General features: G+C 26.0%; 1 protein-coding gene across 2 annotated transcripts in view; it reads left to right on the top strand.

Moving 5' to 3' along the window:
- LOC148234802 (trissin receptor-like) overlaps nt 1-15765 on the top strand; it is a 30071-nt gene extending 14306 nt beyond the window's left edge. For both annotated transcript variants that reach the window (XM_088185720.1, XM_088185721.1), the window contains 5 exons: nt 2014-2158; nt 3419-3578; nt 6053-6250; nt 8399-8533; nt 14110-15765. In XM_088185720.1, the coding sequence (XP_088041846.1) occupies nt 2014-2158; nt 3419-3578; nt 6053-6250; nt 8399-8533; nt 14110-14616 (1145 nt within the window). In that variant the 3' untranslated portion in view covers nt 14617-15765. The remainder of the gene's footprint in view (nt 1-2013; nt 2159-3418; nt 3579-6052; nt 6251-8398; nt 8534-14109) is intronic.
- The last annotated feature ends 380 nt before the right edge of the window (nt 15766-16145 follow it).

Genomic DNA, 16145 nt, shown 5'->3' with positions numbered 1-16145 from the left:
ATTTTTCAGTTTATATAATATATATACGTATATATAATAATTCAGCTGACATCGAGCGTCAAAATCAGATAAGTTTACAGGTCAATAAATTTGTTAAAGTCAAAAACTTTTCCACTTTTCGTAATGCGCGTAAAATATTCGTATAATTTGCTCTTTTATATTGTTAATATTCCGTTTCAATAATACAGGCGTTAGACAAATGCGTCAAAACAGAATAGAAACAATCAATAATTATTAAATATGGTCTTTAGTATATTCAGTAATTATTCATTGATCTTCTTTATGATCGTAAAACGTTGTTCTTTTAATGTTTTCTTGATCTGTGGGAACATAAATAAGTCATTTTTGCTCAAAAAATAATGTCAATGTACTTGTAATATACAAAATCAGGTTTGGACGTTCAATTCGGGGGTATAAATTAATATGACAGCTTACAATTCATGTATGTCAATATTTTAAATATTCATACGCAATGTTAGAAACATATAGAAAAACCTAATAATGTTTGATTGAAATTATAATTAAATAACAATCACTAATTTTTATCTTACAGGCACGAGAAAAATGCAAAAATACGTTTTTTTTCAAAAAAAAAAAAAAAAATCAGGTGTTAGTCATTTATGTATATTTTGTTTAGAAATCACAGTTAGTATACAGTATTTTACAAAATAAATTTATAAGTTTAAATTTCCTGAAAAAGCTATTTAATTATTTTATAAATACATTTACTAAAAATATTTTTGATAGATCAATGCATTGTTTTGAAATGTATTTTTATTGCTGAAAAAAATATAGAATTGCATTAAATTTGATATTCCCCTATATTTTAGTTTATATAAAACTAACAATAACCTTTGTTTAATCATCGAAAAGTAAGGAGTTTTATAAAAGGGCATATTTGACAATATAAGTAGTTTTTCAGATGCTTTTGTGGCTTTTAAAATTCTTTATATTATTATTAGTTGTGCATTTAAATCAAGTAGTTCTTAGTTTTTTGCTCAATTTTTTACGAACTTCTTTCATAGATTAGTTGAAATTACATAATTTTTTAAGAAATCTGAAATATTTTATATTTCATTTTTTTTAATACTCCAATATTATACTCTATTGTAAATTTTCACAATGATTTTTTTTTTAAAAAAGTCCTAAAGTTTCTTTAAATAATTTTTAATTAAAATATTAGTGACAAAGTTGTTTAATAGATAAAGAATTACAGTAAAATATATAAAATTACTGACAACTTATGCAACAATAACAAATATTTTTTTAAAATATACTTCTACATAAAAAAAATGATAGTCATCTCTATTATATTCACTATAAATGCACTCGGCATTCTTTGTCGATGCTTATTGCGTCACAACGATAGCTGACTCCTATTTGCAACCTCGGGACCCGCGTGCTCGTATTTACCTCTACGCATTATATTTGTATAATAATAAAACTACTGGCTTTACATATTAAAATTGTATTAAAAGAACTGTCAATTTATTTTTACCACTGAGCAAAAGCAATCAAAATTAGTAACCTAATATGAACATTTATTGTTTGTATTGATTTTAAAACTAAAATTTTACTTTTTCTTAAAAATTTTAAGTATAATTCAGAAACATGAACTGTACTTATATATCCAAATAATTTATAAGAACTTTATTAAAATACAAATAAAAATATGACAAGCTGAAAAGTGCAACCTTATTTTAATCGATAATTTTAACAAGATCAGTTGCTTAATTTTTGGTTTTATAGATTTAAATAAGAACAGATTTTTATTTTGATTTTAATAAAGTTCTGATAAATTAGATTTAAATTATTTGGATTTTTAAGTACAGTGTTTTTAAATTTTAATTAAGGTTCTTATATCGATCTTCATTTTTATACTGTTGAGGAAATAAATATGTCAGTAAATTTTATTTATAATATTTAAATCAGTAATGAATTTCACTGTCTACTCTGTATTTTATTTAATTAAAGCATGCCTTACCAATTATTCAAAACACATTTTCCTACCAGGTAATCTCCTTGTCATTCTGGTAGTCACATTATCGAGGAGGCTGAGGTCCACCACGAATTTTTTTCTGGCGAATCTAGCGCTAGCCGATCTCTGCGTGGGCGTTTTCTGCGTGTTTCAAAACCTTTCGATATATTTGATACCCAGGTATGCATATCGAACTATAATATATATTTTTAACACAGTCAAAACACGTATTTATTTTATGTGTTTCACATATGTGTATATAATGTGAATAACGTTACGATCTTATAAAATATTCAAAGTGTGTGTCGGATATTAAAAAGTTCATATTATACGATAAGTACATTGTACATAATGTAACGGTTGATAGAATCTAATATATTTTGCGTTCCTATGTATGGATTAAGCCAAAAGAAATTTCTGAAAAATTAACTGAAACCATAAAATGAAGCTTTTTATTGTTATATTATTATCAGTTAGGGAAAAGTATTAAAAACATTTTTTTATTTAAAAATATTGCGTCGCGGATATTGAATCTGTAAAAATAGCTTTTAGTTATTATCACTTTTATAGATTCAGTATGAAAAATTAAATATCTTAAGAATCGAGTATTTTATTATATATTTAAAAAAAAAACCTCTTAATTCATGTTTTTATTTTTCTTGTAGCATTAAAAGTTCTAAGGGTATCCCTAAAGTCTAACTCTTTTGTGGCATTTTTTGCTCATTATAAAGATACTATGGCAGTAAAATTAAACATTTATAAAAAAGGTCTATAGCATAAATATAAAAGGGAAAATGATCTTTTAAAAACCCGTCTGATTTTTCTGCTTCCTATATGTTTACATTTATTGAACAATACTAATATAAAAATGTATATGAGAATTCAATAAGATAAAACTTTTCCAATATCTAAAAACAATTTCACGTTTCATTGCCATTAGTAGACATATGACATGCTTAGAATTTATAAAAAAACTTGGTTTATAAAGACGAACCTAAAACACTGAAACATTATAATGTACATATATAAGTTTTAGCGTCTTTATGAAAGACACTTTCAAAAGATTAAATGAGTTTTGCGCTTATTGATTGTACACTGTATTTAATTAAGAATTCATCCCATTCTCTTTATTGTCAATATTTGATTTATTTACGTAATTGAATCGGAAATTTATTTTGGCACGTCCTGTACACAAGGAAGCGTTCTTTGTTTGAATGCATTGTGATTATCAAAACACCGCAACTTTCTACGCTAACAAAGGCGGGTCTTGAGCCATTGTGTCGATTGACACCTTTGTATCTTAAAAAAGGAAGTAAATCACACAATTGTACGTTTCTATTTTCTGGGTTCTTTTGTACTCATATGAAGAAAAAAACATCTGACACATTTCCTATTTTTTGATTGTGAAAAAAAATAAAATCTATGTTTATCACGTATTAGTTGGGTATTCGGAGACTTTTTGTGCAAAATGTATCAGTTCGTCCATTCGCTGAGCTACACGACTTCGATATTTATTCTCGTGGTTATTTGCACTGAGAGATACTTCGCCATCATCCACCCCATAACATGTAAACAGATCCTCACTTCAACCAGACTGAGGGTGAGTATTAAAACTACCTTTTGTACTTCGCTTCCAATAGTCCATTAACAATTTTTGTCGACATTTTGCTTATACAAATTTTATAACCCTCTTCTTTATACATAAATATAATACTCCTACATACAATAGGTGACCTAAAAATGGTTTGCCATTAGATATGTTAATATAGTAAATAGATATTCAACAGAAGCAAATTAAATTGATCTCAATCAAATAGCAAATTGAGCTAAGTACAAATAGTGGTTAATACTGCCTGGGGATTATTGTATAGCTCATGTGTTAACTCGAACAACGATAATCGGTTGAATAGCTTATCACTTAATGGTTGATAACATAGAACATTGATATATTATGTTCTCTATAAATCACCAGTTATTTAAAACATTGACTAAATTTATTAAAAAAAAATATTTTTTATTATCTAGCTTTAGTTTTTCACATATCTTCGATTTTTTGGACTAAATTCATTGTTTTATATGATACATTAAACTAAAATATTTTTAATTGTATGTTTCTCATTGATTTTAATATATTTTATTGTTTAATAATTTGTATCTAATGTTATATTAACTAATTTATTATTAATTCCATGAGCTCAAAAATAGATTTTTAAAATTTATGACTTTCCTGAATGTAGTGTTTTTTTTTAAATACGTGTGTTTGTGTCTGCATGAATTGTGAAAAATATTATTTTTATTAAAAGCGTTTAAAACCATTATTATTAATGGAAGTCAAATTAAAAAAGTGCACCAAATTATGCTAAATATACTTTTGGCGAAACGTCGTGGACATTAAAAAACAACAAATAAATAATGTAAATATTTTTTTTTATACCAATCTGTGTTAAAAAAATATAATATGGGGTAGGGGGGGGAATATTATAATTAATATAAACCTAGAGCTACTCTGGCTACACCAAAGCAGTGGAGTACATTGGCGACGTGACAGAAAAAAAATTCAAACGGCTTTCTGGATCGGCCAAGATAATTCTATTCTCGAGGAATTCCAGTTTTGGGTTCCGGAACATTTTCGAGAATCACGATCGCGACCTCTTTTGATGGCCGTTAGGGCTAGGACATCCGCACTTGCCGACTCGCCTATAGCTGTGGCCATCCGGCTCCTTAATACTCTGGCATTACATAATGACTTAGTTAATATTAGCTATGAGGATCTGATTTTGATATTTTATAATTTTTATTTATGTTTAAGTATTGTTATATTTATGTATATATACTTTTTTTATGTTTTATAAATTTAAAATTTGTTTTCGACCATCGTGGCGAATTGGGGAACCTGTTAGGCCACGATGGTCTTAATTTAATTAAAAAAAAAAATAATTACTAAGTTCCAATATCAGTGTAAAATACAATACACTAGTAATTTCACGTTGGAGCCGACCACACCGATTTTTTCTTCGGAGAATGCGTTATTTACTTAATAATGTAATTAGTATTTCGCATGTTGCTTTAATTATACGTATATCCAATTCATTAGTAATGGTTCCTTTTTTTATTTACAAATTATGTTTTAATACTAAATTTAGTGAATTAAATAAATCTGCTTAATTTTAATAAATAAATAAGCCACAACACTCAATCACCAACTCCTGCAAATAATAATAAAAGTTGTGCTTCGCATTTTTTTTAGTGTAAATTAATTAACGCATTAGTTTTTACTATAAAAACAAAAATTGCGTGACAAAAAAAATACCACTAAGTGATGCTGAAGAACAATTTTGGCGAAACGTCGTGGATATTAAAAAGCCGTATAAAATCCGTTATTTATACATTTATTTATGTATATTTTACTTTTATAAATATAAAATACGACATTATTTTATATTTATAAAGCCACATATTTGTATAACAATATTTTTGCCATAAAGATAAGATAATGAATTTACAATTATTTTGGATTTAATGTATATTTTTGCCATAAAAATAAGATAAATAAAATTCAGCTTGAACACATTTTAATTATATAATAACAGTTTTGATAATAATGAAACTATATAAACACAGAAAGTGTAGTTATTTTAAAAATCCATGTAATCAGACCATTACATGAACTTAATTTAAAACATATTTAACGTGTACTATGTATTACAGTAGATCATAATCAGTTCAAAAAATATTATTAAATATGATTTTTGTATTAAAAAATCAAAATTTTTGTAAAAGAAAATTGGCAATATCTAACACAATTTTTGTGATTATTATATCATATTTATGTATAACATTTTTGTAATTATATTATATTATTGAGCTTCCCAATATATTTGTTGAATTACTTTTACCTGAAAAAGTTTATAAACGAGTGACTCAAACTTATCTAATAAACGTTGAAAGATAAAACTTTTATAATATTATTATATTTGCCACTAAATATTCATACAAACTTTCTAAAATAATATTAATAAATAAACTTTAAATATTAATTGATTGTTCTTACTCATTATATGTATTTTTTAATAGTTTGTCATTGTTGGTGTATGGATGACGAGTGCATTGTACAGTGCCCCTAAATTCGTATGGGTCCAAACCATCACAAACGAGCTTGGAAATAACGAGACAGAAACCATATGCATATCACATCGAAAGAAGTACGACTCTGAGCTTTTCGACATCATAAACTTCTGTTTTTTATATTTGACACCGCTGTGCATAATGACGGTTAGTATGATATACATAAGTATACCCAAATTCTTCGAAGTCTTATTCAGGTCGAGGGATAAAATAAAACTCCCCGAGGGTGAATTTCCTAAATTCAGTCGTTAAACCGAAAAATCCCACAATTGTGCTTTTCATCAATGAATCTCACGCTTACGCAGCAATACATTCGTTTATTGCTTTTCCTCAATCTATTCATGAAAATACGTGTACATTAAAATATTCAATGAAATTGTACATATATAGAGAAACGATTTCATATACTCTTTGCGGTTGGTAACATTAGAATAAGAGTTAAGCTAATTATTATGTGTATGTTTTTAATATTATCATTTACATTTATATAGTTCTGAAATTAAATATATAAAATATTATATGAAAATGTATGAAAGGATTATCTCTCTTGGTAACTGATACGTGATTGTGATAAATTACATTGTCTTTATCTTGCCTTTTATGTTATGTTATATAATAAACATGTAACTGAAATAGTAATAAAAAATAAAATGTAAGATATTGAACAAGAATACAAATTAATGTTATTTCTAGGCTGGAAACCGATACTCAAAATATTGTATGAAATATAACATTATTTATATATTACATCTGATTAGCGTTGTATTTATTTTTTTGACTGATTTGAGTATTATTATTTAATAATATTTGAATAGCTGTATTTCCGTTCCATATTTTTTATGCTCACATTCAGTTTAAACGATATTTTCTATGAATAACCTTTTTCAAATTGAAATGCATTGGACTGATATTAATATATGAATTAGTCGACATTGAGAAATATTATATATTTTTTTGTTGCACAGTAGGCTCATACGGTAAGATACTTTCCCTTTCGCACGCTCGCGTGTAAAATGACGAGAGTGAGTGAGAGATAAGGGCGTGCGGAACGCACGTCCGTACCTCACCGTACGCGCTAGCTGCACAGTGATCCAGTTAATACAAAATAGGCTAACAATTAACGTTTTACATTTAATTATTTATAGTTTGAGACAAATTAAATATATATATATATATATATATATATATATATATATATATATATATATATATATATATATATATATATATATATATATATATATATATATATATATATATATATATATATATATATATATAATTTTTTTTAATAATAAAATTGCTTAAAATAATTTCTAAGCGATATTTCTTAATATATTTACAATATATAGCTTTATTTGGGACTTAGTGTAATTCATGATTTAAAAAATAGCTTAGAAAATAATATAATATAATATTAGGTAATCCCAAAATAAGTGTTTTTTTTTATTTTTATTTTAATAGCCGTTGTTAGTGCATATTTAAAAACAGTATTCTAATATTTAAAAATAAAATTGCGCCTTAAAGAAATTTAAACGATATTGCATATGAATTTCTTAAAACATAACATTTGTGAAATAGTAGGTGATTCATTAGATATTCGTTAATGTCAAAGATGCTTTGAAAAATTATAATATGAAAATACAATATAAGAATAGTCTTGGATGTAGGACACCAGAAAAAATATACGATGAAAAAATTCAGACGATGTGAAAAGTATTTTAAATTAAAGCTTTCGACATTTCATGTTAATGGAATTAAAAAAATAACCGAGAGGTAAAAAATGGTTTAGATATTTGGAACGAAATTTTATTTTAAATCAGTAAAATAAAAATAAACGTTTTAAAATATTTTTTTATTTCATTAAAAAAACATTTATTTTTTTGTTGTTGTAATTTAAAGTTTTATTTTTTTACTATCATAAAATATCAGAGATTATTTTATTTCTTTTTTTTTATGTTAGTAATATTTTTTAATAAAATTGCAGATGTTTCTTAATTAAGAATCATACACAAAGGTAATCCAACTCCATTATATTTGTTTTGTGCTTCTTTTATGCATCAAAAACGATCCATTTCTTGATCGTATTAAAATATATGAATAAAATAATACTTTTAAATATAAATAAAGTGAAAAAAAAATTCATTCGCAAAACCAAAATTATAACGCTGTAAAAAAATGTTATGATTGGTTATTTTGACTGGATTTTTAGGTGCTTAGATAAGCGACCGCAAAGAGTTATGACTGATATTTTTTTTATTAAATGTTGTGCTTTTTTAACACCTTATATTGCAGATATTATACACAAGGATAGCTGTAGGATTATGGCAGAGTTCGCAGGGGATAGAGCTAATCGCCCAGCCCAATAGGACGTGTGGGGTTTCCTATTGTGCAAGACATTGCGGTCAAAGGATTTTAAACGGCAATCGGGTAAAAACATATTATTAAATGGCTTTATTTGCATCAATGGTATAGCTTGTGCTGTTGTGTAGTTATTGTGTAGACTTTACAAATAGTAAATAAAATTTTTTGTCCATATTTTTCATGTAACATAGACGTAGAAACAGTATTTTTTAACATCATTGTGGTCTTTTAATTTTTTTAGATTTATTTAAAAATAATAAATATCTTATATCAGGATATTTAAAATTAATTCTTAATGTTTTATAAATCTTTTTATTGAAATCACACTTAAATTTTGTATTGTATTTTATTTATGTCTTAAATAAAAAAATATTTTTAAACATTCAGGATATCCTTTCACTCGTCGTTCATTTTTTCTTTCATTCGATTGTAATACTCTATTTTTTCAAGCGAAATAAAAATACTTTTCTTGTTATCTATTTCACAGTAGAAATCACGCAATAAAAGAAAGTCCTATTGTAATATAATACACAAAATGTCAAAAACAATTTTATATTTGCTCATGTGTAATACGTAAAAAAATAGGTTAAGAATAGGTTACGATATTTTTCACTATATGATTTAAAAACTAATATTTTACAATTACATATTTATAAATATATGTAAAGTGGTTGACTATTCTTTATATTTATATCCTTTTTGATCTGATGAAGTATATATTTTTTGATGCAATTCTCATAACGATTTTATTTTTTAATTTTGGGAAATGCACAAAAGTCTAAGCGTAAAAATGTATTATTTTTTACCTTCGTGACGCATTGGTCACAATAGTCATAATTTAATTTAAATAAATAGGAACATAAATAAAGTCTAATCCGAACATTGCAATATTTGAATGCCAAATATATTTGCCCTTTTTTATTTTATTTTTTATTAATATTTGTAGTAAATTATTATAAATAGATCACTTATCAAACCCTGAATTCAAAGCCACAAGCATACATTTAATACTTTTTTAATTATAATGGTTAATTCTCACTTGTCACCCAGACCCTAAGCAAAACAACAGTGATACAAACTAAATAAAATGACTTTTATTTTTAATAGGCCTATATCAAGTTTTGTTCAAGTACTATTTATATTTAAAGTAAAATATTTATAATTTCCATAAAAAAACGATCAAGTTGTGTGCCATTTCTAATTTTTTTGTATATAGATGTAGTATTTTTTTTGATGTACTGCTGCATAATTAAAATTTTTGTTTCATGTTATTTTTTTATATGTTTTTTATAACAGAATTAGTTAAATATTACCATCCATAAGAAAATTGCAAGTCTCAAAAAAGCTTGTATGGAGGTTCGATAAATTAAATATAAAACTTGTTTTAAAGCAAAAAATTTTTTTTTTAAATATTTTATTTCGATGCAGGTTTAGCTTATAAACATTTTTTAATAAGCAAACATTTTTGTAGGATTTTATCCAACCGTGTTATGAATGCTTAAGTTTTTAAATTTGCCACTATTCTGCAAAGAGTTTTTAGCAAATAAAAATTCAATTCTTAGTCATTAAAACAAAGGAAATACTAAAATAATATAGTAAAAAATCCAGGGCTGTGGAGTCGTTAAAAAAAACACGACTCTGACTCCGATTCCGATATTTACCAACAACACGACTCCACTCCGACTCCGACTCCAACTTTGACTCCGACTCAAAAAAGTTTAATTTTGTCAGGTATTTTTGGCGTTTTTCTACACGTTTAATATTCATACGCTATACACATTAATTATTACGCAATTAAAAATTCATAAATTTCATAATTTAAAAAAATGCTCGGAGTCGCTCATTTTTCATGACTCCGACTCCGACTCCAACTCCGGCCAAAACACCACGACTCCACGACTCCAACTCCGACTCCGACTTCACAGCCCTGAAAAAAACACCTAAATAATATAGAAAAAACACTTTATTTTTGCTGAAATTCCAAAAAATACTCATATTTCAGAGTAAATTTTGTGCAGCTGTGGACTTTATCAATCGCTGGTACTGAACTTTTTATTTTTTAAATCAATTCAGATAATATATAATTAATAACCAAGTTAATTTATTATGCTATTTTTTTAGCAATAGTTAGTATAAAATTTTTTTTTTTCATACTGATTTAAATTTTAAAACACAGAATTCTTTATTATTTTTAAATTAAAATAAATATTTTTGACACTTTATTGTTTTATATGTCATATTTAATTACGTGTATGTCAGGCGCGTACGGTGAGATGCATTCCCTTTCGCTCGCTCGCGTGCTAAGTGACGGAAGTGAGTGAGAAGAAGTGGGCGTGCGGAACGTATTTAAAACACGCCCTTAACTCTCACTCACTCTCGCCTTTTAACAAAATGTATTCATTAATCAAACGATTTTTTAAATCTTAATAACTTCATATAATATATTCGTATACTTGAATATTTTATCCTTCACTACTCGGCAATAGCAAATATTTGGAATAGCAGATAATGGTATTTTATTACTATCACGTACTATATTAGCTTTGCAATTGTTATATATTTTCTTTATTTTCACTATATATGTATATTAAATATTATTTTTTTAGTTTTAAAGACATTAAATCTAACATAAGTTGAAGTAATAATATCTGATATCAATTAAAATAATGGTATATTTTTATTATTATTGTTAAAAAATAATGTATTTGTTATTTATCTTACTCTGCGAGATAAAAATAAAAATAAATATATTTTTTATCTACATTAATTAAAGTCGTTATTAAAAAAAATATAAGCATTAAACAATTGTATTAGATTTCGAAATTCATAATTTTGTCATATAAATCACCGTAATATTACAGTAAATATTTTAATGTACCGATAGAAAAATATATTAAAATTTAACTTCACCATTTGATATAAGAGCAGCACGTGTAAAAATATGCTATGAAGAAACATACATATGTAATGGGTTTATGAGTCTCGGGAATTGAGAAAGCTTACCTATAACCTTTCACGATACCCAAAAGTCTATAAACTTTAGCACAGCTGTCTATGTATGTACTTATACTTATTATTCGAAAATCTAAATATGTAAACACGCTTGACTTTATAATAAACACAATTAAATACATGTCTCATGTAGATTATGTCGTATCCATTGTGGACGTTGTATACATTTGAATGTAAATTATTATAATTGACACTCTCACAAACTAATTTACAAAAACAACTTTGAACCAATTTAGCTTATGAAACTTCATTTATTCGTGTGATTGAATGAACCCTTAGTGACTTGCTTGTACTGTTTCTAAATTTATTTACATATTTCACTTCTCAAAAAATATTTTGAACCTTATCTAATATTTTCTAATAGTTAAAAATATAATTAACAATGATACATATCCTCAAATTTATTTGATTTCCTCGTTATTTTTATCAGCTGTAGGAGCATATGCCTAACATAAATTTAATATACATTATTTGTATCATTATAAATAGTCCAGATAATAGTATACAATTTTTAACATGTTTGTTGTTTGTATGTCCTGAACTATATATTATATATCCTTTTTTTCAATATATTTTGATCTTGCTTCAATTACGCCTAGGATTTATATTTAATTTTTTGTCATTTCTTATTGAAGATTCTATGACTTATCCACCAAGATTCTTTGCACCTCCGTCTCATTTAATGGGGTCAAAAAAGCCGTTCAAAGTCGATTCATTACGCGGTGTAAAATCAATGATTTGTTTGCCAAGAATTCTGGTTGACTTCTTCATATTATTTTACGCATAAAGCGCTTAACTAAAAAAATAATACGATTGTAATAAATCATGGTGGACAATACCGTTTTAATTGAAGAAAGAGAGCATTAAAATTTGATTAAACATGACGTGCATTTTTCGGTTCCTGATTTTAATTTTTCGGTAATAATTTTAATTTAAAAACGCGTATTTAAATTTTTATCGATAGCAGACCCTTATATCTCACTCACTCTCGTCACTTAGCACGAGAGCGAGCGAAAGGGAAAGTATCTCACCGTACGCGCCTGATCGATAGTAACATCAGATGGCCTTTTATATATATTTTTTCACTGTTTCTATTTTTATTTCTAACGCTAATGCAATAAACAGAAACAAGTTAATGAATTAAATAAAAGTTTCCCTTTTTAAACTAAGTAAATTAATTAATGAACCCTAAATTTAAACTGCAATTATAATAAGTTTAATTGTTGCCCCAAGTCCAAGCTATTTTTATTTAATATATTTAATTAAATGATTTATTGCTCATTAAATATAAAAAAAATCTATATGTATATATTATATGAAATCAAATTTATTTTGACAGAGTTAAATTTATTAATACTATTAGTAATATTATAATAATTTAAAAAATATTGAATATTTAAAAAAAATTATATTTATTTCATTAAAGTTTTTCGTATTAAAATTTTATTTTTATAATTGAATGGAATTTAATTGATAATAATTTAAGAAATATTATTTTATATAAAGTATATGGATCACTTGACGATCCCTGAATTTAAGCTGCAAGTTAGTTTAAGTGTTGCCCCAAGTACAAGCTATTTTTATTGAATATATTAAACAATTTATTGAAAATAATTTATAATCATAATAATTAATAATTTAATATAAATCTACTGATCATTGAGTAAAAAAAATCTATTGCTGTATATTATATGAAATAATTTTTATTTTGACAGAGTTAAATTTATTAATACTATTAATTAATTATATTAATTTAAAAAATATTGTTTTAAATATTACATTTATTACTAGACTTTTTTTAATTAAGAGTTTTTTATTAATCTGATATCAACTTGTGTTTGTCTTTTATTTAAATTCACAAAAACTCTCGTTGCGTAAATATATGTATACGTCGTATATTCGGATTTTGAGAAGGCCTTCGACAAAGTTTGTTATGATTAGTGGTAAAAAATAAATGTGGACCTTAATTGCTCAGATGATTTAAATTAATAATTTTTAAGTTATTTAAGCGATCGCAGAAAGTTTGTAAAAAAAAAGAATAGTTCAGGGGTACCTCAAGGTTTCAGTCTGGGACCTCTACACATTACGTTATTTATTAATAACATAAATAAGTCAGTTATAAATCATTTTTTTTATGTGTGCAGCTGATTTATAATTATTTAGATGCATATGATCTATTGCGGACTTCTTCTCTCTAATTTTATTCTCAACTGTCTGTCTTTAAGTGTATGAATGTGTCATATTATGTCATTTTCTCGAGTTCATTTGCCATGAGATTATTTCTATGTTTTGGATAGAAAAAGTTTGATTAAAGATCTCGAAATCACTGTTGAGCGAAAGTTTGATTCTCTCTAAACGTAAATGAGGCTCAATGGTTTTCGCCATCGGGCTCCTTAATATACTGATATTGTTCATTGATCTTTTTATTGTCAGCTACAATAAGCTGGTTCAGTTTGTTTTATTTAATTTTAATATATCAGGACTTTTTTAAAAAATAATTGTAGTTTTTTGACCATTGTGACGCATTGTGATACTCTGTTAGGTCAAGATGTCAAGATGGTTCTTATATATTTTTAAAATTAATATTTTTTTTAGAGTTATAGACTTCCAATTAATCATATATTTTTCAGCTCAAGATAAACAGCCAACTGAAGCCGACAGCTATGACTTGGCGGAATAGGGGTGGACCCTGTCAATTCCAGCAGTTCACTCATCTATCCAAAAATGTTCTGAGGGCCAGAAAAGGAGTGATAAGAATGCTTATTGCGGTCGTTTTAACCTTTGCCGTATGCAATTTACCATTCCATGCTCGAAAAATGTGGCAGTATTGGTCAAGCAACTATCAGGGTGGTTCGAATTTTAGCACCCTGTTCACTCCCCTCACGTTTTTGGTAACATACTTCAATTCAGCCATAAACCCGTTATTGTACGCGTTCTTATCTAGGAACTTCCGAAAGGGCATGCGCGAACTGTTGTTTTGCAATTGCAGAGCATCGCAAAAAAAGCAAAAATTGCTCTATAAACAAAATTCCAACAATCAATTGCCGTCTTTGTTGCGACGCAGCTCCACGCATTCTACTAGAGCACCCTGTAGCTCTATAGCACCGACGAGCTCTGACACGTATAACACAGGCTGAGAATTAATTAGGCACTTTAAGCGAACCAACGGATAAAAGGGTGTTTTCTCTACAATAAACATATTTTTATAATACATTTTGTGTTGTTTGCGCAAGACTTTATGGCAAAGTTTAATATTAAAACGATTCCAAGAATCGCTTTTAGATGATATTTTACATACTATAAAAGTATACAATAAATAAAAATATAAATGTTATTTATACTGAATAAAAAATTTGTACCTTTTTTGACAAGAAATATAATAATTTAATTTAAATGTAAAATTCTATGCTTATTTAAGCTGTAAATGTCTAGATTTTAGGGGTCAGTGTTTATGTATTTTTTTTGTCGAATATGGCGTTAGCTTTTAGCGAGTTTCTTATTTTGTGAGCTGTAAAAATTGTTTTTTTTTTGGTCAAATTAGTTGCAGAAAATTAGAATATGCGATAGTAAAGCTTCTTATAATGTACTTCGATAGATATTTTTGGTGGTTAGTTAATCAAAATCGTGATTCGTAATATTATATCCTTTGTAAGTACAATATTGATATTTTTATATTTTGTTGACCTAATATGAATGTCACACTAAGATACGTAATACAATTTTGAGATTAAAATTATGTATTTTTAAGCAAAATATGGTATTTTTTTGTTGTTTAAAAATCGTTATAAAAATACTCAGTATTATTTACCCAAAATTTTGTATAGTTCTATATTCTAGTAGATTTTATATTTTGTATGACTACTTCACCATACAGCTGTATGTATTATATTTTATTATTCGCAGCATGTTATTTACGCAAAGATTTAATCGTAAAGCTGGCTATAGATATGGTAATATTTTTATAACCATAGGTAGGTTTTCTGGAAACAATGATTTTATTGAATGGTGATATACATATGGTTGTACATAAAGATAAGATAATTTAATCTGTGTTAAAATATAATACAATATAAAATTAAATTACGGTTTTAAAAATATTTAAATAATATTTATGATATATACAGAAGAAAATATACTGAGTATTTTAAATGAGCAATTTTAATACTAAAATAAGAAAAAGAGCTTATTTCATAATTTAAAATTGCATTATGCAACATAGTACATACATTTTAATTATTTATAAAATATCCATTAAAATGGCTTATGATTATTTGTCTAACCAAAAATACATTAACGCAAAAATAAGATGAAATTATAATTGAAACAAAAATGTTGTGCAGTTCTATTTTTGTATTTAATTAATGTATGTATTTATTTTTATAAATCTGTGGAATTATTTTAAATTACATGTTTGTTAATAAATGTATAATTGTGTCTTTGGTAATAAATAATATTTGGAATTGTAATAAAGCTTTTATTGTAATGTATGATTATTGAGACATGTATTCAGTACACCGTTCTTGTAATTAAACTAATCATAACAGATGTCCTCCTTTGTTTCTAAAATAGTACTACGTGCGTAATTTACCCATTAGAACTTCCCCTTTGCCTCTTAATTCAGTTTGAATAGAACTTTCACCCCAAATTTTAATTTGATGAATTTTAA

Source organism: Plectrocnemia conspersa, unplaced genomic scaffold (assembly GCF_051122295.1).
Source record: "Plectrocnemia conspersa isolate PC_06_02 unplaced genomic scaffold, ASM5112229v1 ptg000005l, whole genome shotgun sequence".
NCBI lineage: Eukaryota > Metazoa > Arthropoda > Insecta > Trichoptera > Polycentropodidae > Plectrocnemia > Plectrocnemia conspersa.
This window is presented reverse-complemented; position numbering and strand designations above follow the sequence as displayed.